Below are 24,300 nucleotides of genomic sequence, written 5' to 3'. Positions count from 1 at the left end.
GCTTTCTTGCGAGGATGTTATTACAATGCTTGAACTACCCAAATTTTCTTAAGTCATATGCTAGATTTATTCATGTATTTCTCCTTTGTAAGTAAATCCTCTCATTTCTTTAAGGGAAGACATGGCATTGGATAAAGGATCTATTTTCTCATATCTTTTTGTGCTTTTAAATCAAGCTTGTGAGAGGAATCTAATCATTCTTTTTTGTTTCAAAAATATATACAAATTATATCATCTTCTATATGCGGATGACATCCTCATATGCTTTCATGTGCGATGGTGAATGGTTTTGAATGAACTAACAAATTGGGTCCTTTATATAATCCATGTTTATTGCAATTGTTCTTTGGTTTCTTTGGAAAGTTTTATGAAATTATTCTTTAATACTTATTCGCATCTTTAATCTATTATATATAGGATTTACCCTATTTGACTCTACAATGCTAGTTAACCAATTTGAAGGATTATTAAATAGATTCCACTAGTAGAAGAATTCTTTAAACTTGGGAGAATATTATTTTATTTTGAGGAATTCTAATAGCTCTTATATTTAGAGGAAAAAATGAATTTTTCCACCGGGCACAAGCTATACAAGAGGGAGGGGATGAAGAAGGCTTGGACTTAGGAGTAATGTTGTTGATTATGAAATTAGATTCTAAAGTTATTGTTGATATCTTAAATAATAACTCAATACTGTTTTAGAGGATTTCTTCTTTAATTAAAAATTATACTATTACTCATGTATGGTGCGAGGGCAATCATACAACCAATTGACTTGTTAACTTTATTAGAAATTTGAGTTTTGATTGTAATTAGCAGAAGGATTTACCTCTTGATCTAGATTTGTTGGTTCAAAGTGACACTAATGGGGAAGGTCACATCAGATGATGTTAAGTTTTAATTTATAATATTTTCATTAAAAATTTGATTGAATCAAGATGTTTTTTATTTAAAATGATAGGATGATTGAAATGCCAAGAAAGGATAGACGATTGGTTTTGAAACTTGCATTTCTCACCGCATTATGTATTTTAATTTATAAATATTTTAATTTATAATATTTTCAAATGCCTTGTGAAATTATGTATTTCATTCGTAGGCATATATTGATTATTCACGTTGGTAATTTAGGATCAAATGTAAATGTTTCTTATAGATTATATCTCACATTTCTAAAATCGTTAGTGATCATGAGATTTGTGTCAGAATTTGTATTTATTAGCAAAAAAATGGGTTTATGGTTCTAAGAAGCATGATACATCAAACTCTAAGCTCTCTCTCTCTCCCTCTCTCTCTCTCTCTCTCTTCTAACATTACATCACATTATGCCTACCTTACAACTTTAATGTGTCACCTAAGTGATAATTTCTAGTAAAGGGTTAGCTAAGTTGTAATCTTGTGCAATAAAAAAAACAAAACAAAACAAAACACACAAAGAGAAAGGATTAGTAACAGAAATAAACAACAACAACAAAAAATACTTTTGTTGTTCCACAGAGAGATAGAAAAAGTAATGAAATAAGGTTAGAATCTTGTCAATACTAAAAAGAACACCAGTACGAGATCAAGATATTCTAAAAGTGTTCATTGTAAAATATAATTACTATGCTTTATTTGTGATATAAAAGAAGAGGGGATCGATCATTGCCCTTGATTGCTCCTTTTGAATTGATAATAAACAATTAGATAACTTTGCCATGATTTAGAAATTTTTAATAGCTACGACGAGGCTAGATTTTGATGTTTATCAAAGGTAGAAGACTGGAGTTGACATTGTCTTGAAATTGAACAAGTATTCAAAACAAGGAGGATATCAAGAATGCATTCAATGGAATCCTCCTTTGATGAAAGCAAACTCTTAAGAAATCAGAAGCAAGATATTGAGACTTAATACCAAGAGAATTACTGTTGTCAGCATAAATTTTGACAGAATTTTTTTTTTTTTTTTTTCGCTGCAGATCTTGTTTACTAGTCTCTCCAAAACGTATCTGAATCTTAGCATAGTTTACTAGTCAAATTGTTTGGTGATTTTTTATTTTTTTTAATTTAAGCTCCTCAAATAAAGTTAGAATATTCAAAATATTTTTCAACAACAAACAAGTCGAACGTACCTTGAACAACAATAGCAACAACAGCCAACAGCCAACGAGAACTTTTAAACCCAACTAACTCACCTTCTTAGGCTTTATTGCTACTCCACATCATATTTGACATTAACCATAAGTTGATCTCTCCATTAAGAGAATTTTTAAATCTTTTATTTTAAAAGACAGCTCTAGTGTATCTACCTTCGCTCTAATCCGCCATCAATTTTCCTTCGTTTCATTCGAATATTAATCCTCTCCCACAAAAAAAAAAAAAAAAAAAAAATCCCTCACAATATTAATATAATAATTGCAGCTACAAGACGTACCGCCTAACTTACACGAGGCCGTGTAAGTTAACGCTGTAGGGGGGGGATTTGAATGATGATTGGTTTAAAACTCTGTAGGGGCTCTTCGGTAAAAGCATTTTCATCTTTTCCCACCCGTTTCGAAAATCCCGCCTTGTCTACCTGTGGAACCATTGGATCTAAAATGTGGGTTCGGAACTACTTGTTTTGCGGGTAACGGTCTGCCGGCAAATAAACTCAAAGATTATTATTAGCTTCTTTTTTTTTTTTGGCTGACATGGCAACCTTAGTTTACGTTGTAAGTGGGACTAAGCTGCTTGCTGTTCTTAGCCGGACAGCAGATCAAATCACGAGCAATGGCTGAACTATGGTAATTCGTGAATCGTGCGATGCGGGTGGCAACTACAAAAGGGGTCGTCGCTCGGACTCGGAGTGATGCAAGCGAGAGACGGCGAGGCCGCAGCACTTTGCGAGACTTCTCTTCCTCGCTCGAAATCGCTCTTGGCTGGCGATTTCGAGGGCGGCAGAGAGCGATGAGGATTCGAAAGCAAGCCTCCAAGATGTTGCTGATCCCTCGGCCTCCTCCTCCTCCTCCTCCTCCTTCCACCTCTGTGTTTGATCCACCGCCATCGCACGAGGTAATTCATCCGAGGCACCGTCACTTCTCTGTTCTTGATCCGTATCGGCATCGTTTCACAGTCCTCGCCCTCTTCGATGTTCTGGTCTTGGATATCCTCGCAGCCTGTGTTCTTTTTCTTGAAAACGGGATGACTTCCACTTTTCATTTCATTGTCTATTTTGTTCTGGTTTTCCGATCGTGCACTGAACACTTGGAGAAATCCCCAGTCGATCTCACTGTTCGAAGTTTGAACTGATCAACATCTGCTTTTAAGCAGCCGATAGGATCAAAGCGATCGGAGCAGACGACCGATCTGACAGGAAACGAGAGTCCGATGGTGCCTCAGATATGGTGCTTGAACTAAACCGACCTTTTTCTTATATTTCCTTTAGGGTTTTATTGCGTCGTATCGGATGATTTTAATGTCATACTCTTGTCCTCGATTAAGAGAACAAACTGTAGAACACCTCATGAGGACTCCTATTTCTGGTAGCATGATGGAGCCACCGAAATCAGAATCCGACGCTGAAGCCGAGGCGGGGAAGGCGAAGAAGAAGAGGAACTCGGTCGCGCAGATCACTTGCAAGAGGAGCAACGGGAAGGGGTGGCAGTGCAAGCGGGTGGCGGCGGAAGGGAGCTCCCTCTGCGACCACCACCTTTCTATGTCGCGGGCACGCAACTCCTCGTCCTCCGTCAACATAGAGATGAACGCGGCGAAGCGGGCACGGAAGAAGGCGGAGGGTGAAACCGTGGCGGATGACGGGTTCAAACCGATGAAAGCGAGACGTGGACCGACGGAGGAAGATTTGGACGGCGGGGATGACAAAATGGACGGTCCTGATCGAGATGGTGTCCCCTTCGATGCCTATTGAGAGTAGCCTCACTTCGCTTAAACAGCCACTCGTCTCTTTCTAGCCGTAGGGAGGTTGGGGGAAGTCGCAGGTATCACCGTGAAGAGAAGTCGTATTACATACAATATATTGCTGAAATGTAGAAGCGAAAATGAACTATGCAAAAGAATGTAGCTCGCACAAACTTGCGCAACATGGAACGACCTACCACCAAGCGAGCAGGATGACTCTGTTTTGAGCGTGAACTTTTCCTGTGTTAGCCGATTCAGACAACAGGGGAATTGCCCGGGGTGCCCGCACGGCTTGAACGTAAACTTGGAGAAGGTACGACACGTGGATTAAGGCTTCTCGAGGAGATTCCGTGTTCCCTGCCTTGGTCCTCACAGGTAAGCCGAACTACAATTCTCGAGGCATGCGCACTTCAAGCTTCCCTTCACCTTTTGGCCATTAGGCTAAACGACACATCGCCTCATAAAGAAACTGTTGGTGGCTGTGTGTGCAGGGCGCCCCCGAACCCCAAACCCCAAACGGTGCTCGCCCGGTGAGCAGTGAGGAGAGAGAGGCCTCGTCGATGGCACCGCTGCCGCCAACTCGGTGGACCAAGCACCGGCCTACGGAACGGCGGATATGGCTCCCCCTACTCCTTTCCTCCTTCCTCCTCGCCGTCGCTTCCCTCCACGCCGTCGCCGCGTTTCTCTGCCGCGCCAACGATCTCGGCCGGCGATGCGCGCCGCAGCCCGCGGAATGCACCGCCGGGGATGTGGCGAGCCCGCGTCCGAGGATCGCGATCGTCAGCTTCTCCGACGAGTCCGAAGGCGGGGGACGGCGGTCGTTCCGGGGAGTGAAGGCGGCGGTGGAGGGGAACAAGCGGGCGTACGCGGAGCAGATGGGGTACGGGTACGTCGACGCGCGGAATCTGGTGGATCGCAGCCGCCCGCCCAACTGGAGCAAGATACTGGCCGTCCGATCGCAGCTCCCGCTCTACGACTGGGTCTTCTGGAATGACGCTGTGAGTCGCACTCACTCCGTCTCATTCAAATCTAACAAGAAAGAAAAAATACGCGCATTTAATTCGGTTATTTTTTTTTTCTGTGGGTTTTAGGACACGGTGGTGACGAATCCCAATACATCGTTGGTAAAAGCAACAAAAGCTTTTGTTTCAATTTAGTTTTGGCACTAATCTACCGCTGTCAACTGAGTTCTTGAGCAAAAGAATTGTTTGATCTGTGGGTTTGCAGGAGAGTATTCTGCAAGCCGAACTTGAGCACGGAGACTTCGAGTCATCACCAGACTTGGTGGTGACGGAGGATTTTAATGGAGTTAATTCAGGTGATTTCGATCCCTCTCAAGTATTCGTACTTCAGACATAACTCTCCTAGCGTTTACTACTTGTATGGAAACCCCTCAGATCTCTTTCTATGGTTGATCATACTGATCAAGGGCTATATATTCATGTCCATGTTATGTTTAGGTCGCACTAAGTTGGATTGGTTCGGGTTCAGATTTGGTTGTTAGGCTTGGCTTTGGCGTCGACTTGAAACCACCTTTTGTTTTGAATTGGCTTGAGATATCTCAAAAGACACATAAAGCATCAAATTTGTCAGGCCAGGCCAATCTTGTTCTGTGGGCTGCCCAAATTTGTCACATATAAATCATCGAATTTGGGCAATAACAATTTTTATTTTGTTGTGGTTGCTGCGTAGGATTGTTCTTTGTTCGAAGATCCAAATGGAGTGAGAATTTCTTGGACGCATGGTGGAACCAAACATCGTTTGTTCAGTTTGGGTCCACCAAAAGTGGTGACAATGCTGCGATGAAGTACCTCATCAACAGCCTCTCAGCAGAGGAATTGAGTGTCCATGTTCACATATCTCGGATGCAATGCCTGTTCAATTCCTATCCTTGGGTTCCTTCTTGGAAGTCTGTGTATCGATTGATTTCCTCGCCTTTGGTCACTTGGCAAGGTGGTCACTACACCACTCCTACAATTTGGTTATATGGTGATGGAACTGAATTACTTAAAATGGATGTGCTTATTCTATGGCATTTAGGAGTGTACTCTGATGGGGACTTCATGGTTCACCTTGCTGGCTTAGACGAGAAGAAGAAATGGATTGAGGTGATACTAGATCAGTTGAGAGCTTCGGAATAGAAAAGGAGATGCAACCTTTTCACCAAAGCCAACAGGTTAGCGGTTTTGACTTTGAGTAGGTTATGTAACAGTAGCCATGTTGTGTTGTATGAATTGGTTGGATTTACAAACATGACTCATACCCTGACATCTCTATGTTCCACTACTAAAAATATGTGCCCATCTTGTAGAGTATGATGATGCATAAGCTGAGTGATGATGGAAGAAAATAAGTATTGTCTAAGCATGAAATCGCATTATAAAACTGAAAGATAATGACAAAAGTCATAGAATGGATAGGTCAAAACCTCGAGCTTCGGTTGATCCAATTGGATGCTTTGTCACGCCCCCACAAAATATATCGATAATATTTAAAATCTTCATCACAACTAACCCAGGATCCAAACACACATTTGAGGTCACTAAGAAAACATTCAGATCAAAATTTTCACTTCTATAATCTACCACTTCATAACCCTGTGCAATTCATAAACATAGCACACATCACTCGATAATTCATACAATCTGAACTCAACTCATCAAAATAAAAACCACAGTGTAAATCCACAAGTGGGGAATTCTATGCAGTCACCACAAACAACGATTTACCATAAGTTCATATCATTACACGAATTTAATTTAACATTCCAAAACCCTATACATGAGGGATCCATTAACTTACACAAAATCCACAAGTTTAGATTCATAGTCACATTTCATTAGATGCAAGGTAGCTTTTACACAACTACATGTATGCTAACAAAAGTTCTGCCCAACGTCTTCTAAACTTTCCACTGCCTCAGCCCATTCTTAACATTTAAGCAAGTGATACGCTATCCTGAAAAATTTATCAACAAACGGGGTGAGCATAAAGAGCTCAGCAAGTGACTAACATATCCATATCAAAAGGGTACAATTTCCAAAGAGATACGGTTTCAAAACACAAAGCAGAATATACGATTTCGTAGACATAATATCATTAGGAGCAGAATCACAGTTTGTCCTTTCAATCATGCATATTTGGTTCCTGACAGATGGGGCATAGAGTAATTGGAGCATATCAGAAACAAAGGAAACATATCGGAGCTTATCAATGGCATATAAAATGTCTCGAAGCATATCAACAGCATATGGAACATTTCGAAGCAAAATCATCAGTGAATGAAGCCTTTCAGAGCATATAGGTACGCATATCGTACAAGAGCTCAAACGTCGTCCTTGACGTTGCAATCATATCAATCTTATCCAGAGTATGAACAGAAATAACTCACCAAAACTCTGGATGTCATATCAAACATATAGAGGGTGTAGTGGGATCTCAGTCAGAATGTGATTCATCCATTTCTGAATGACCACCTGACAAAAGTCTCCCACGTCTGGGAGCTCCATCCACCCACGTCTAGGTGAAGTCAAAGGGGGCCGGCAGAGCATCGCAGGCTCTAATCACATACCCACAAAGCGGGCAACAAGCGCATACCCTTTACCATTTCTGGCAAAGGTCCAGAATATCCCACATAACGGGACCCCACAAAGCGGGCAAATAGCGCATACCCTTTACCATTTCTTGCAAAGGTCCAATCCCACACACCAGAGTACAAAAGGGCAGTTTCAACAATAAGTAGCATATATCGGAAGCACACGCGGAACAACGAAGCTTACATGTGCCTTTGTTAAGAACAAATGATGCAAGGATACAAATCTCTCACAAATGTATTCCTTTTAGAAAGGAAAATGGAAGCAAGAGTGTACAGGGAATCCAATTATAGTTAGCTCAATTCAAATAAGAAGGTTAGACGAATTCAAGTATCCAAAGGAATGGAACAGAATACGCGAAATCGACCAAAGCTCGATTTCGGACAGAATTCCAGTGGCACATCAAACAAATATTTCAGAATAACAATTATGCTCCAATACTCATAAGAAGACTATGGTCGAACCATATATCAATCTATATTCGGATGGAACAGATTTCATATGAAACAGGGCTCCCAACACAGAGTTACCTCAGATTTGGTAACACAAGGTCAAAATCACAATCACTGTTTTGCAGAATTTATAGGGTCGGACTCAACGATAAAAGGGTAGGCAATTGAATTCCAAAATTTCCAAACTGTATGTCAAAAGAAAGATTTTCAAATCTAGTTTCAAATAAAATCAGTTTGGTACAAATCAGAATTTTCAACAGGGAGTTATAGGTATTTTAGTATCGATAGGTCAAAAATCTTGAACTCTGTTTTACAGCGTCTATAGTCTCATTTGAGAAAAATGTTTGGGTAAATATTCGGTGTCCAAATTCTACAAAATCGATGTCAAAAGAAAGACATAAGAGTCTAATTACAAACAAAATAGTTCCTGCCTGAATTCACATTTTGTGCTAAAACTTATAGCCGAAACAGTGTATAAGGGTCAGTATACCGAAAATATTTCAGAATCCATGGTTTTAAGTCCAAAGAGAGACATATCAGTTTCTAAATAGAAATCTTCCAATTTATTTTGAATCAACATAAAAACAGAGTCTAATACTTCTGTAGGATGGGGTTAGAACACTTGCCTTTGAGAATTTTGACCCCCAATGAAAAGATTAAAGCAAGAACCCCAAAAGCCCCAATTTTTGTTTCTCTTCTTCTTCTTCTTCTTCTTCTTCTTCTTCTTCTTTCTTTCTTTCTTTCCCTGATCACCCACGAGCTGCCTTCTCTGCTTCCTTAAGAACGAAGGCAGAGAAGCTTAAGCGGTGGGATTTGTCATTTGGTGCATTTTGCAGATTAGTCCTTGTTTTTATCATATTCACGATTAGGTCCTTAGGGTTTACATATAGGTCCTCAGATTCTTTTTTTTTTTTTTTTTTTTTTTGAACAGATCTCCCAAATCTTAAAAATAAGTTACCTCTAATCCATACTCTATTTCTTTTGTCAATTAAAATAGATGCTTACATTATTCCCAAAAATTTATACGAACATTCGGAAATGAGGGGTGTTACATGCTTGGAGCAAATAAATCTAGCAATGTTGAAACATTTGGCCTAACATATTTGCAGTAGATAAGGCCCCATCAGCAGGTTCAGCTGTAGAAAGATTTTTAGTAGTCCAGAAGCGCAAATCGAGAGTGCAAGATGAAAACCTTTTGCCCAACGTATCTGCAGATACAAATCAGCTCCAAAATCACAATGTGTAGATCCTTAAATTCCTACAGAAAACCTAACATTGACCGCGATAACATAACTTCACCATTTTAGTATCTGAAATCCCCAAGAAGCAAACAAAGAGAGTGATGTTTAGCAACTTGATACAATCAGCAGCAGAAAATATGGTGAACCCTACTAAAAGAACAAATTCGGATCAACAGTTGGAGTTTAGCTCACCCAAGGATGGTTGGAAGCAAAACTGAACCCTATAAACAGCCATGAGACCCTATAATTATTATTAGATAAAATAAAATAATAATTATCATCATATTCCGGAAATTTTGAACATAAGATACAGCTATAAGGTCAGAATCTAGAAATTGCATTTTCATGAGAAATAGCCTCGCAGAAAGCTTTTGATCGACTTCCAGAAGGCATTGCCACCTTTGAAAAACTCGATAAATATGGCTCTTTCTTTTCCGAGTGGTCCATTTGCATCTTTAACCTATCAACCCTTCACATCAAATAGTCATCCAATAAGGTTTTCCCCGAGGCATCAAGTCCTGATTGTTAATATTTTCTCATCTGGAGTAGTACATTTTCTGGGCAGTTGTGGACCGTCATGATCCTTTCAGAATCTTTTATACGATCAATATGCTTAAGCCTTTTTGTTTCTACTTTTTCTTTTCTTTGTTTTGAGGATATTACTCCTATAATTTCTCGACCATTCACCCTCTGGATGAGATTTCCATTACGGAGACAGCCCTGTCGAGCTCTTTGGGTTAGTATTCACGTCATACAGTGGCTATCAAGCACCACTTTTTGACTTTTTGGGTGTGGAACAGACATGTTCCTATCGAATCCAACAAGTTCAAATACCTCAAAATAGGAGGTATCAAGTTCTTTCTACTTGGAAATTAATCATAATTATTCTGCCAGATTTTGCAAGGTCAATGGGATATTGGTATTCACGTCATACAGTGGCTATCAAGCACCACTTTTTGACTTTTTGGGTGTGGAACAGACTTGTTCCTATCGAATCCAACAAGTTCAAATGCCTCAAAATAGGAGGTATCAAGTTCTTTCTACTTGGAAATTAATCATAATTATTCTGCCAGATTTTGCAAGATCAATGGGATATTGGTATCAAATCCTGATTGCTAATATAAATTACAGTTAGCTTGCCCAAAGTATTCCTGTCTGAGAAGTGAAAACTGAAGCAAAAACATATCTGTCATGCTGTTTCTCATTTGAAGCTTCGCCAAGCCAATTGTTTTTGTCACTTCTGGATGTTTCATTCTGTGGTTTCCCACTCGCAACATGTCACCTCAAGGGCTTCGACTCTCTTCAGACGCTAGCTAGCTCTGAACTTTGTACATTACCTGCGAATGCTAGGTTAAGATTAAGGGCAATGGTTTTCTTCAGTAGGATGTGGATTGAGGTATGTATTTGAGGTGTGACAGCTACTGAATCGAGGACTCATAAGCTTTGCTTTGCGTCTCTTCTCTTTGTTTCATCTATTCCATGAGGATTATTCTGTCATGTTGGTGACAGCACCAGTTTGAATCATCCAGTTAGGTTACAATGATCTTTTAGAACCCTAATCAGTATCTCGTGTTTCTTCGTTCTTTCTCTTCTTCTACATCCACAAAGCATGACGATGCTTTTGTGTAAGCACAATTCAGTCAACTGATAAGCTGTGTCAGATTACTGCACCCTCCTTCCTGAAGCGGCAGACAAACGATCTTTCTGATGATGCATATAAATTCTGCAAATGTTCCATTAGAGTGAACATGAACTCTAGATTTCATTACCTTTGCCTGCTTGCACAGTTTAGGTAAGAGAGAGAGGCCATCCATGGATGCGACAGCCTCTGACCCTTGACCAACAATCTTTTCTTTGGCCCCTTGTACCCGGTGCTTCAAGGAACAGTGACACTGAAAGCTCTGAGCTTCTCTTCAGCAGCTCTATCAATACACGATTCAAAAAGAAAGGAAGCAAGGTCAGCTTTGAGAGTTCACAAAGTAGAACTTGGCCTCTCATGGCCCATTTTTTAGTCACACCATGGGAGATTTGGACCACCTTCATCGTTTTCTTCTGTCAATTTGGTCTAAAATGTGCAGATTGACTTCTGCTATATCTTCTTTGAATATTACTCCACTATACTACTCAACTTGGATTGCGTTAACTTCAACGATGTGCGATCATGCTTGTCTCAGTTCTCCGTCATATTTTACTTGTGGAACAAATATTGTGCTATGCAAATTTAAGATAATGTTTGAGTATGGCCCATTAGATCGGTACGAATAAACTCCAAAGAAAATTTATATCTTGAAAATGGTCTATCAAAATATTACCGGTGTGCTTTGTCATATTGACAACCTTTACAAACTTCATTACCACTAAAAGTAGTAAGAATGAAAAGACCATTCACTAAGGTTTTCTACATCATAATCTTTAATTTAAGAAAATTTATATGATCAAGTCTAGTATGCCAAATTAATGCACTATCATTTGTACTCATATTATGAGGTTGTTGATGCTGATAAAATATATAATCTTTGATCTTTTTATCAATATGTATTATGTCTCATTTAATTCTTTTATATTGTAAACAAACTTAACTTCATTAGGACAAAAAAGAATATAACTTTTAGCATCAACAATATTTGCAATATAGAAGATATTTTTCTTCATACTTGAAATATGATATACACTCTTCAATGTAATGAGATCATTGTCTTTATCTAATATTATGATAGTGCTTTCCTTTTCCACATAGTGAACAGTAGTATTATCTACCGTAATAATTTTATCATTACCTTCATATTGACGAAGATGGGTGAATTTGATACCATTATTAATGAGATAATAACCAAATCAATAATCCAGTTATTTTTAAAATTGATAGATGTGATGACCTTAATAGTTTCAACTATAGAGCATTTATCTCGATCTTTATCAGTAGCATTATAATAATCTTCTTTGTTTCTAATATTTTTACCTTTAATCTTCATACGATAATTTTTCTTGATATGGCCTAACTTGTCATACCTATAACACCTGATCTTCTTTCGATTTGTACTATTGTTTGAATAAGACTATTGTTTACTATCAACATCATCTTTTTTTTTTTATCATTATCATTATTCTTTTTCTTATTTATAAAAAGGATATTTCCATCTCCGTATGAAATAGGAGCTCTCGCCAATTGATGAGCTAGAAATTACTAAGGAGCAAGAAGATTTCTCAACTCTATTAAGGATGGTTGTTGAACCTAGCCCTGAATAGATATAACATAAGGATTTTTTTTTTAAGACAATAAATAATATAATATTTTATTTGTGCATCAGAAATATATTCATTTGGATCTATGAGTGATATCTCTAAGTATAAATTTTTAATTTGAGAAATTGAGAGATCACCTCGGATAGTATTTACTAAATCATTCTCCAAATACTAAAATTGAGCCATATTCTTTTTGTTAGCAATATAATCTAAATATCTTTTTGTTGATTTATAACGAATAGTATATTTAAAGAGATAATGAGAAATATATCTTTTTAATACAAATTCAACCTTTGCATTTAAAGTTTTCCATATCTTGTTGGGGTCTCCATCTACAATATTTGGTGTTATTGTTGTATTGTTACCGATCACATCTCATAGATCTTCTTTTATGAGATAAGACTTCAAATAAGTCTTCCGAATCTTATAGTTAGACTGATTCAGAAGTTCAATACCAAATCCACTAACTCGACTATAATTTTTTATTATCGAAAAAGATTATCTTCTTCACCAAAAAGATCTTGAAATACATATTATCATCCTTGTGGCTATGATACCATGTGAAGAAAGGGAAGATCACATGCAATTGCAATCTTTTCTCAAATAGTTGTAATAAGATACTATTAGCCCAAGATCAAACTAAATAAAAGAAGAAAAAAAATCAAGAAAAAAATTATTAAACTCCTAAAAAAGAACTTATAGATCTTAAACGACTATTAAATTGGACTTGAATACTTGATACTTGAATTTAGATACCATCTATAAAATATAAGAGTCTCTAATCTTTCTAACTCTATCTAATCTTATTTGAAATCTTTTAAAATATATTTTAAACTATGAATTTTTTATTCCTAAAATTTTATCTAATCTTATTTAATAATAAAATATTAATGTACATTGCTTTTAACTTATTAACAGTTAAAACAACAGACAGTAAAACTGTTCATCCATTAACGATGCAAGTGTGCTAAAAAAATATACTTTGAAATGCCAAAAATGGAACAAGGAGTCTTCCGATCAAGTTGACAATTGCAAGCGATGTCGACCGACGGGTGGAGACTCTGACTTTTCATCTATTGCGGCGCCGAAAGGCCATAAAAGATTAGAGGATACAACAAATACGAAAAACGAAATTGAGCATGAAAAGAATAAACTAAATGCTAAAAACACTAGCCTCGTACGTACATTCTGATTCGCTGAGGTCAAAAAATAGCACGACTTTTATATGTTTCCTCATCTTCTTGTCGTCTATCTTTATTATTTTCTTCGAAAGTCCACCATTCACCGCGCACTTTTTGTAGTTATGGTGAGAGCTCGGTTGGCATTGACTTCGTTTTTGTTGCTCACTCTATATGTATAATATTTGAATCTCGATATATAGCTCATGCAGAAGTCCTCTGAAATTACACCCAGACGATAAGAAGCAGTCTTGAGTTGACTCTAAGCTCACTGAGTTGAAAACTAACCGAGTATAATGAATGGTGTCAACAACTTGTCATGACAATGGGAGCTTCATGTCCCCATTACCCACGTCAAGCTTGGGATCGACGTCCGGGCCAGTGCAGTTGACTTACTGAGGCGTTCATGCTAACGTTGTTAGGCTTTGGTATCCTCGACTTCCCGAGTTTTGTCTCCTCCACACTCACAAGAAGCAATTGGTTTTGATGCTGACAATAATCCGTGATGCCACCGAGGAACCATCGTGGCCGCAACGGATAAGGATGATGGGGTGGTGATGAACGCCATGGCTTCTTCCCGATCTTTTTGTGACTAATAAAATATTTGCCATTGCCAATTATCTTTTGACGATTGATTTCTGCCATATACGCAAATTTAGATAGATTTCTGCTTGCCAAATTTCCTCGCGTCGCACGCGTACGTTGGGTCTCGAGGTTAGTTACGCGAAGCTGTCTCACCAATCGGCAGGCCGGAGAGGTTGCCACGTGCGATGAGTAAGAAGTTCTTGAGGAGGGGATCTTTGGGACATTTAAGTTCGGCTCTTTGGGTTCGGAGTGTCCGCAAGTGCTGTGGGGCCCACGCGGCCGCCATGGTTGACTTGAGAGTCGGCGAAGCGCGTCTTGGGAGACCAAGGCATAAATAATTTCTACAAATAATGGAACTATATTTAAAAATAAAGGGGGAAAAAAAGAGTGAAATAAATGAAAAATGAATGTTTTTGTTTTCGCGCCAAGAAGAATCGACAGACAGCACCAGATTGAGTTCACGCTAACGTCATGTCATCATCGTCAAATCAAGGCTGTAGTGTTGGAATCAGTCAACATCGGAAACAGGCTAAGCCGATCGATCCAACTCATTTGCCAATGCTCAATGGCATCGGTGATCGGGTGGCCACGACGAATCCGCTTGCGTCGGCTACACATTCTTCATCCCGACAACAGAATGAATTCGATTTTGCGGAGGCTTCAATGATGACACTCGTTCGACAACCCCAATGAAATCGACATGGCACAGATTGCCCTCCATTGGTTTGCAATGTTTCTACAGCTTTTATTTTATTATCATTCTTCGTGAATTTTTTTTCATAACGTTATTTGTTTTTAATCCTGCATGGTTAAACAATATCATAATACTTAATCTAACTCGGCCATCGAGTTAATTCCGAGGTTATTTATTATCTAACTCTCGTGACACATCAAAGATGTTTAATCTAATTAATCTGTTTTATATAATTTTATGGGTATTGCATAAGGCTTGTAAATTGATAAAAATTTCGATTAGGTGATTAAAAGAGAAACTAATATATTTAAATGCCATTATTCAGGTAAGTTTCTTGGAGAAGCTTTCCCGGTGGGTCTTATGTGGTGGATAGGCAACCACAAGCTGCCAAGGCAAAAGTGATAAAGACGAGCGAGCGATGCAAGTCACCAAGTCGAAAGAAAGAAAGAAAGTAGAGACGAGCTTGTAAACTTGTCTTGTTTGATCCAACGGGAACGAACAAGAAAGATAATTTCATATTCCGATTTAACCAAGGTTATTAGATAATTTAGATTTTTAGATTCGAACGGTGTTCGTGATGAGATTAGGGTTTGTTTAGATGACTTTGAGTTGGAGTAAGAATAGATTGCTTGCTTAGCTAATGACGAAGTTCCATTTCCCTCGTGAACTCCTCTCAGATCATCGACGAGACCGATACTAACCTCAGGATTAAGTTATTGGTATGAAATCTCTTTCTCTCTCTATAGTGTGTGCTTGATTGACCACTGGGCTGCCATCCAAGATTCTTGCGACCGCTTGGATTGCTGCTGACGCTGGTCTTCTCCTGCTTGTATGACCCTATCTCTTATTTCTTGGGATGCTATAGATATCATTCATACTGAAGATGGGACTCGAAAAGCTTGATCCATAACATGAGAAACTCTACAAAAATGCACTGTTGAAATCAGAAGAAAGGGAAAGGCAGTGCTTGTGATTTATTCCATCTTTCATGTTCTACGTAATGATTTATGAAATAATAGATGATAGGGTGTCTATGGTGCCACTTTTGTGTGGTTACAACGTATTTGGCGATATAACGCGAAAAATAGCGTTATTTTATGAATGGCAAGTTTTCCTACCCGTTCCGCTTACCTTTCTGGTGGGGTTTTGATAGACGTGCCAGTGGGGCAACTTCAGCGGGACCCGCACCTGCTAGTGGTTGCTAAGGCGGGTTAGACGATCATGCGGGTAAAAATTACAAAATTTATGACTAAACCGCACGTCAGCAACGGACTGTCTCATTCATTACTACCAAAGTTGAACAAAATAATAAATAAATATAAGAAATTTTTTTACTGTAGAGTATCTTTATTTTTTATCTTTTTTTTTTTTTTGTGTGGCAGAGCATCCTTTTTCTTCTCCATGATAATGTTTTAATTCAAAAAAATACTGAGTTATATCAGTTTAAATTCATTCACACTAAAGAGTAAAATCATATCTTAAAGTCAATAAGAAGTTTCTTATCTGAACTCAGCATTCACTGTAGTAAAAATCTAAAATGTTTTTTTATGTATTATTTTTAAATATAAAACTAGATTTTTTTAGTATTTCATCAGAAAAAATTAGTTTTTTGGATAAATTTTTTTTAAAAAAATTATGATAATTAATTATCAAAATTAGAGATTTTTTTAATAACATATGTGATCAAATTATTTTAATAAAAATATAAGGATATTTTTATCTAAATAAAAAATGACACCCTAAGGTAAAAACGAATATTAGAGTATCATTTGGTAAAAAAAAAATCAATAGAGAAGATTTTTTAATAAAATATTTATTTATTTTTTGTATTTTTAGTGTATATATATTTTTTATATTTTTAGTGTGTGTGTGTGTGTGAGAGAGAGAGAGAGAGAGAGAGAGAGAGAAAAGACGTAGGATGGAGGACAGAAGAGGGAGTAGGCGGGGAAGCAGAGGAAGGGTCCACTGTCTGCGTCTGCGCAGCGTTGACTTGACCTTGGGTAGACATGGCGAGCGATGTATGCAAAGATTCATCCGTGCTTATTAATAGGCCCATCTACCCCCCTTCAGTTTATCTCAGAGCCTCCTGCGGCTTCCCCCTCCTCTCTTCCGCTCCTCCCCATCTCCGCCTTCTTCTTCTTCCTCCTGTGATCAACCCTGGGTTCCATCTTCTCCTCTTGCTCCACTTGCAGAGCAGGTACCAAGGCTATGATCTTATTTTGCTTCTGTTCAGTTTACTTCGGCCCAATTCGTAGACGAAAATGAACTAGTTAGGATCACTTTGGATGATCTCGTCGTAAGCAGTGAGAGAGACTAACCTCTAGTGTCTTGGTTGTGCGACGGCTTCTCGTTCTCTTTTCTCTTCGAAGATATTTTTCTGACATAAAAAGGGTTTCTCTTTTGTTCTTCATCAGCAAACATACAGAATATTCCGTCATTGATTCCTGTTTGCTTCTTGAGTTTTCTGGGTTCTACCTTTTGGGGAATCCCTACATCTTCGGAGGCTGTGGATTCCCAATTGTCTCTGGCTTTCCCTGTCACACTAGCGAAGGGAGATTGGAACTCTTTCTTCTCGTCTTAAGGAACTGTCGCACAACATACATCAAACTTCGAGTGATTAACTTCGACCAGAGTTGCAGAGCTTTCACGATTGCTTTGTTCTACTACAGCTACTGTTTGCGGTCGTGTGCACTGCTAAGAAGGTGGGAAGCAGAGGATAAGTGCTGCCACAATGGCCGGAGACCAGCTCCAAGTGCTCAACGCCCTTGACCTAGCCAAGACGCAATGGTACCACTTCACGGCCATCGTCATCGCTGGCATGGGCTTCTTCACCGACGCCTACGACCTGTTCTGCATCTCCCTTGTCTCCAAGCTCCTTGGCCGCATCTACTATTTCGACCGCGACTCGCCCACCCCCGGCACGCTCCCGCCCAACGTGTCTGCGGCCGTCAATGGCGTGGCTTTCTGCGGCACCCTCTCCGGCCAGCTTTTCTTCGGGTGGCTTGGCGACAAGCTCGGTCGCAAAAAGGTCTACGGCATGACTCTCATGCTCATGGTCATCTGCTCCGTCGCTTCCGGCCTCTCCTTCGGCCACGACCCTAAAGGCGTTATAGCCACACTCTGCTTCTTCCGCTTTTGGCTGGGCTTCGGCATCGGCGGCGACTACCCGCTCTCCGCCACCATCATGTCGGAGTATGCCAACAAGAGGACCCGCGGAGCCTTCATCGCTGCCGTCTTCGCCATGCAGGGCTTCGGCATCCTCACCGGCGGCATCGTCGCCCTCATTGTCTCCGCCGCCTTCAAGAGCCGCTTTGACGCGCCGGCCTACCAGTTCGACCGGGAAGGCTCCACCGTATCGCAGGCCGATTACATCTGGCGCATAATTCTCATGCTGGGAGCCCTCCCGGCCGCCCTAACCTACTACTGGCGGATGAAGATGCCAGAGACCGCGCGATACACCGCTCTGGTAGCCAAGAACGCGAAGAAGGCGGCCGCCGACATGTCCAAGGTCCTCCAGGTGGATATCGTCGAGGAGCAGACCAAGGTGGAGCAGCTGACCATGAAGGAGGCCAACAGCTTCGGCCTCTTCTCCAGGGAGTTCGCTCGCCGCCACGGTCTCCACCTCGTCGGCACCACCACCACGTGGTTCCTCCTCGACATCGCCTTCTACAGCCAGAACCTGTTCCAGAAGGACATCTTCAGCGCCATCGGTTGGATTCCGAAGGCGGCCACCATGAACGCCATCGAGGAAGTGTTCAGGATCGCCCGGGCGCAGACCCTCATCGCGCTCTGCGGCACCGTACCGGGCTACTGGTTCACCGTGGCCTTGATCGACACCATAGGCCGGTTCACCATCCAGCTCATGGGATTCTTCATGATGACCGTCTTCATGCTCGGCCTCGCCATCCCCTACAACCACTGGACCACTCATCACATCGGCTTCGTCATCATGTACGGCTTCACCTTCTTCTTCGCCAACTTCGGGCCCAACAGCACCACCTTCATCGTGCCGGCGGAGATCTTCCCCGCGCGGCTGCGGTCCACATGCCACGGCATCTCGGCGGCCGCGGGCAAGGCCGGGGCCATCGTGGGCGCCTTCGGGTTCCTGTACGCGGCACAGAACAGCACGGACCCGACGAAGAGGGACAAGGGCTACCCGGCCGGAATCGGCGTCCGCAACGCGCTCTTCGTGCTCGCGGCGTGCAATTTTTTGGGCGTGATCTTTACCTTCCTAGTGCCGGAATCGAAGGGGAGGTCGCTCGAGGAATTGTCGGGCGAGAACGAAGACGAGGAACAGATGGAATCCGCAGCCCCTCACAACAGGACGATGCCTGCTTAATATTATTATTATACATCCCCTCCCCTCCCTCATTGGCTAGTAATATCATATTGATATGTCTGTAATTCTCTCTATTCCCTCCAAACTCCTCCGACGCAGCTCTTCCCGGTGGAAGAAGAGACGGTGTCGCAGGTAAACGTGTGGAAGTGCTCTTTGGCATCAAGTTTACGCTCCTCCGTTCATGCTTGAATCGTCTATGTTCCATAGAGTTGACATCGTGGTCAGCAGCACAAGGTTGTGCATTTGTGGACCTGCGTTGGAATCACGGCCGTAGAGTTGACTAAGCTCCACTCCCTCATCGATATCGATCCTAACAAGGAACCCACCTCCTCGGCACTTGCAGGGAAGCTAGCTCGGTCGAAGGCACTGTGAGACACGGCTGCTCCATTATTTCGGTGGATTTCTAAGGAGAATGAACATGACAATAAAACTACTCGTGAACAGTTTCTCGTATTAATTAGACTACAAGTCATTTCGCTTCGGTTTCTTGAACAGGCAAGAAATGTCACATTCTGGATTTTTTGGCATGTTTGGCTGAACTCAGATGTCGGAGGCTGCCGTCCCACCTAATCCACAGAAACTTTTGCTCTTCAATGTATAATTATTTTGGGGCGTTGAAATCGATTCAAATTGAACCGTTAATGGTCGGATCTATTTAATTAAATTGGATAAAAATCAATTAATCTGATTAATCAATCAATTGATAATTATATATATATATATATATATATATATATATATATATATATATATATATATATTAAAATGAATCGATTCAGTTAGTTTTGGTGAATCATCAATTTGGTTCGATCGGAACCTTTATCGAATTAGAACAATAAGACTTTTGAAATTGGGCTAACATCGCTCGCTATCGAACCACTCTAGTTTGATCATCAATTCATAGAACCAAAAAAATTTTGTAATTGGAAGATATAGTAGTAGAGATGGATATGACCAACACATTCCTCGGAAGAATCGACATGAATTCACTCACATTCCACCACCAATTCAACAAATCTAATTTGATATTAAGCTTGAACGACTCATGGTTCTCCTACAAATACTTCTTCTAGCTCTGATTTGTGCTCTCAACTGCTCGTAAAAGCATATTCATACAATGTGATTTCAGATCATCTTCATCATGAATTGGCGTTTGCACAAATACCGATGTTGACACAAATAAATGTTGAGCCCCTATCTCGATAATCTTATGTTGCTCGTCCAATGAATGATTCGATTGTCTTATCATCATCATCATCATCGAAAAGACCAATAAAGTAATTATCATACTCTAATTTATGCCTTGAATCAGACACCACAGCAATCAGCAACGATACGTTAATAGTATGGGGGTTTCTCCAATATTTATCGAACTTTGTCTTCATTTTGTTGACCATCAAACGAAAGCTTTTGATCATCATGTTGACAACATCGATTAATCTTGGTCCCAATGCCAAAAACCTCCTTCATCTATCTATCTGTTGCCCGTGACATAAAGAGGAACAAAAAAATACGCATAGTAGCAACATCAAAAGATCTTTCAAAGGCACACTCCTTCACCCTCTTTATCGAACTTTGTCTCCTACAATTCAAGCAACTGAAATGTTTTTTGATACTTCAAAGCAACACGAATTCTAAAAATGGATTCATCTAACTCCTTCTTTCACAATTAAATTTACAATATGCACAACAATGCATGTGGAAATGACACTGTTTTAAGACAATAATCATTAGCGGTAGCATCATTGTTTATTATTATATTGAGAACTTTTTTCATCTCCTAACTATCAATAATGTTAGATGTAGAAGATGCCTCGATAGTTATACGAGTATATATGACTGGAACAGAAGGTGTAGGGTTAGAAGAATCAACCATCCTGATGCATAGGCCCTCCATATTATTGTCAAGTAACGATATATGGTCTATTGATATTAGAAATAATTTAATAATGTAAACACTCAAAATGAAGGAACACTTTGGTATAGAAAAATATATATGCAATTAACTAACAAAAAATATATGCACTATTCTATACAAGCTGAGTAAGCTAAATAAAAGAAGAGCATGCAGGCAATTTTTTTTTAGGTACATTCCATGGTGAAGTTACGATAGGGCTTTTATGTATCATCTATGATGTAATCATCATACTTTTAGGTTCGCCATTCTAAATCACGTCTTATTAAAAAAAGTACAATATTGCATGTCCATGAGTGAATTGATACATAAGTATTTAGTAGCACAAAAGAATTGTTCTTCTTTCTCTCTCTTCAAATGTTAGGTTCTTTAACATGTCAGATCAAACAATTATTTTATAGAATCATTTGGATCCAAAAACAAACTTAATAGATCCAAAGCAATAAATTAAGAACGTTTCGATAAAACTTATTAAATCTATTATAATATATATAAATTCCTATAACAATTAAGAAACATATTAATACAGAAATGTACCTGATGAATTCATTAGAGTATTTTCTGAATTAATCGATGATTTGGTCTTCCAATTGAAAGTATCCTTAAGAAATTTAGATTTCTCATTGACGGGATCATAATCTTGTTTATAGTCATAAGTAATGAATCTATAATTATGATTATATTCATAATTGATGAATCTGCAATTATGCTTCAAGAGTTTCATATTCCTAACTTATCTCGTCGTTAAGTTAGAAATATGACTGATGATATCCACACAATTAATGTTCATAATAATAATTATGTCCCTTAGCCAAATAACTTTTCTTTAATTGGATCACTTTAATTTTTTACTAATAAAAATAATAGCTTAACATATTTAATTATACATGTTGTGACCCTTAAAATTTTAACAATCTTCGACTGAGTCACATATGTATCATTATAAATATGCTATACTTTATGAGCTCAAAACTGTTCCAATTATTAAACAGGACATACAAAACAATCTCGTCCATTGGTCATATTAATATAGGACCAAAACGGTCTTCGATATATCAATCATAACTACACCCATCAATGATTACTAATATTAACATAAACAAATGATATAGATCAATTATGAAATATATAGTATGAAAATTACATGAATGTGATCGGTACATGTCAATTTTTAACTGGTCCAACTTTATCTTTATGAGATCATTAATAACTTTAATAGTCATAATGTATAAAGTATAATAAATTGAAATTTTATTTCTGATTATAAAATTTATGTATAAATAGAGAATCTGGCATAGAACATATAACAAACATATGACATACTCTCACTAAACTAAAGTTTCCTCAAATTCTGATATACCCATATGAGCAGTATGCTCATGAAAGACCTTTGGCGATATACCTTTTGTGAGAGGATCCGCCAACAAAAAGTTTATTCACAAGTGTTCTGTAGAAATTTGTTTACTTTGTACCCTTTCTTTCACAACTAGGAACTTAATATCAATATGCTTTGACTTAGTCGAGCTCTTATTGTTGTTGGAGTATAAAACAGCTAATTTGTTATCATAGTATATCTTTAGTGGTCTTTCAATCCCTTGTACTATTTGCAATCCTGTGACAAAATTCCTCAGCCAAATTCCATGATTGGATGCCTCAAAATATGCTACAAATTTCACTGCCATAGTGGAAGAACCAATAAGAGATTGCTTGGCACTACACTAAGAAATCGCCCCACCAGCCAACATATAAATGTAGCCCGAAGTGGATTTCCTATTGTCTTTGCATCCAGCAAAATCGGAGTCAGAATACCAAATGATCTCCAAATGGTCTGAACTCCTATATGTGAGCATATGATCTTTTTGTCCTATTTAAATATCTCGTGACTCTTTTAGTTGTCTTCCAATGATCCATTCTAGGATTGCTTAAGTATCTACCTAACACTCCAATAATATACATTATATCCGGACATATACAAACCTATGCATATATTAGACTCCCTATAGCTGATGCATAGGGAATCTTCTGTATTTCTTGAGTTTTCATATTTCCTTTAGGGCACTGGTTGAGACTGAACTTGTCTCCCTTTGTGACAGGGGTGTTGTTGAATCTCGTATTTTGATGATGAAACTACTTGATATCTGTTTATGATTTAATCTACGTTTTGAGTGACGCAGGATGCTTCGATCAGGATGAGACAATTAAAGCAGGAAAATCATGTTGTGCCGAAGGAACATGTCAGAAGATTGGACGTCGGGCCGGTGGATCGGTCGACGTATCGACAGAAGGCTTCGGGCCGTGGACTCGGGCATCGGGCCAAGAAGAGCGGGTATTGTGCCAAGGATATCGGAGTTGCGAAGTCAACTGGCCTCAGGACGATACGCCGAAGAATCGGACGAAGCATCGAGGGACCAATGACATGCCGGACAACTTGGTTAATTGCTTAGGATTAATTGTCTCGATCGAAGTTTTGTTTTAAGTGTGCAGGATTAACTACGATGGAAGAAAAACATGTAGCAGGAGTTGTGCTGGAGTCAAGACAATGATCACGTTGGGAGTTCGAGAGTTCGACGGAAGTTCGGATAGTCGTCGGAGGTTCTGCGGGAACAAATCCGAGAAGTCCATGAGCTTGCCAAAGAAGCTTGTCGGAACTCGCCAAGTGGATCGTCACAAGTCCAGGAGTTTGCCGGAAGTCCGCAGTAGCATCACCGAGGGTTCATCGGATGATCGACGGAAGTTCGCCGAAAGAAGCGATTGACGCACTAGAGCAAGCTGCAGAGATTATCTTAGGATTTATCGTAGTTAGCACAATGATTAAGTTGGAAATGGGAGGTGATCCCATTATCTTAATCTTGGGGCAATTGGGCCCATGAAAAACCCAAATTTGGCCGAATGGATCAACCCATTCGGACCATGATTGCTGTGGGAGGTGCAACAGCCCAAGCCAGGAGGTAGCACTACCTGGGCTAAGTCTCCCAGGGAGACTGGGCGGTGCAACCGCCCCAGCCAGGAGGTAGCACCGCCTGAGCTCGGTCTTTGAGCTTTGGCAGGCGGTGCAACCGCCCCAGTCAGGAGGTGCAACCGCCTGAGCTCAGTCTTCGAGCTCTGGCAGGCGGTGCAACCGCCCCTGACAGAGGTGGCACCGCCTAGAGGCTCAGTCTTCGAGCTCTGCCAGGCGGTGCAACCGCTC

At 39.7% G+C, this 24,300-nt stretch overlaps 2 protein-coding genes and 1 long non-coding RNA gene across 4 annotated transcripts; 2 read left to right on the top strand and 1 right to left on the bottom strand.

Annotated features, from left to right (window-relative positions):
• The first annotated feature begins 4,320 nt into the window (after positions 1–4,320).
• On the top strand, positions 4,321–6,141 carry LOC135673810 (alpha-1,2-galactosyltransferase gmh3-like). Of its 2 annotated transcripts, XM_065183140.1 has the most exons (5): positions 4,323–4,871; positions 4,965–4,997; positions 5,101–5,191; positions 5,566–5,826; positions 5,914–6,141. In XM_065183140.1, exons 1-5 carry the CDS (start codon positions 4,434–4,436, stop codon positions 6,012–6,014), a joined length of 924 nt encoding a protein of 307 aa, XP_065039212.1. In that variant the 5' UTR covers positions 4,323–4,433; the 3' UTR covers positions 6,015–6,141. The 2 variants fall into 2 exon arrangements, with proteins under 2 accessions (XP_065039213.1, XP_065039212.1); XM_065183141.1 differs by lacking the exon at positions 4,965–4,997 and having other exon boundaries at positions 4,321–4,871.
• A 456-nt stretch (positions 6,142–6,597) lies between these two features.
• On the bottom strand, positions 6,598–9,123 carry LOC135673809 (uncharacterized). Its single transcript, XR_010513452.1, has 2 exons — positions 8,545–9,123; positions 6,598–6,831 (listed from the first exon to the last, which is right to left on the bottom strand). It is a non-coding gene; the product is annotated as an uncharacterized LOC135673809 (long non-coding RNA).
• A 7,800-nt stretch (positions 9,124–16,923) lies between these two features.
• On the top strand, positions 16,924–19,388 carry LOC103985030 (probable inorganic phosphate transporter 1-8). Its single transcript, XM_065183138.1, has 2 exons — positions 16,924–17,056; positions 17,529–19,388. The coding sequence occupies exon 2, from the start codon at positions 17,591–17,593 to the stop codon at positions 19,196–19,198; it is 1,608 nt and encodes a 535-aa protein (XP_065039210.1). The 5' UTR covers positions 16,924–17,056; positions 17,529–17,590; the 3' UTR covers positions 19,199–19,388.
• Positions 19,389–24,300: the final 4,912 nt, after the last annotated feature.

Source organism: Musa acuminata, chromosome BXJ1-5, assembly GCF_036884655.1.
Source record: "Musa acuminata AAA Group cultivar baxijiao chromosome BXJ1-5, Cavendish_Baxijiao_AAA, whole genome shotgun sequence".
NCBI classification, from domain to species: domain Eukaryota; kingdom Viridiplantae; phylum Streptophyta; class Magnoliopsida; order Zingiberales; family Musaceae; genus Musa; species Musa acuminata.
The sequence above is the reverse complement of the archived record's forward strand: the minus strand, read 5'-3'. Positions and strand labels throughout refer to the sequence as shown.

Coding starts and splice junctions, on each gene's coding strand:
- LOC135673810 (XM_065183140.1), top strand. CDS start 4,434: ATGGCACCGCTGCCGCCAACTCGGTGGACCAAGCACCGGCCTACGGAA. Junction 4,872..4,964: donor GGGTCTTCTGGAATGACGCT/GTGAGTCGCACT, acceptor TGTGGGTTTTAG/GACACGGTGGTGACGAATCC. Junction 4,998..5,100: donor CGAATCCCAATACATCGTTG/GTAAAAGCAACA, acceptor GTGGGTTTGCAG/GAGAGTATTCTGCAAGCCGA.
- LOC103985030 (XM_065183138.1), top strand. CDS start 17,591: ATGGCCGGAGACCAGCTCCAAGTGCTCAACGCCCTTGACCTAGCCAAG.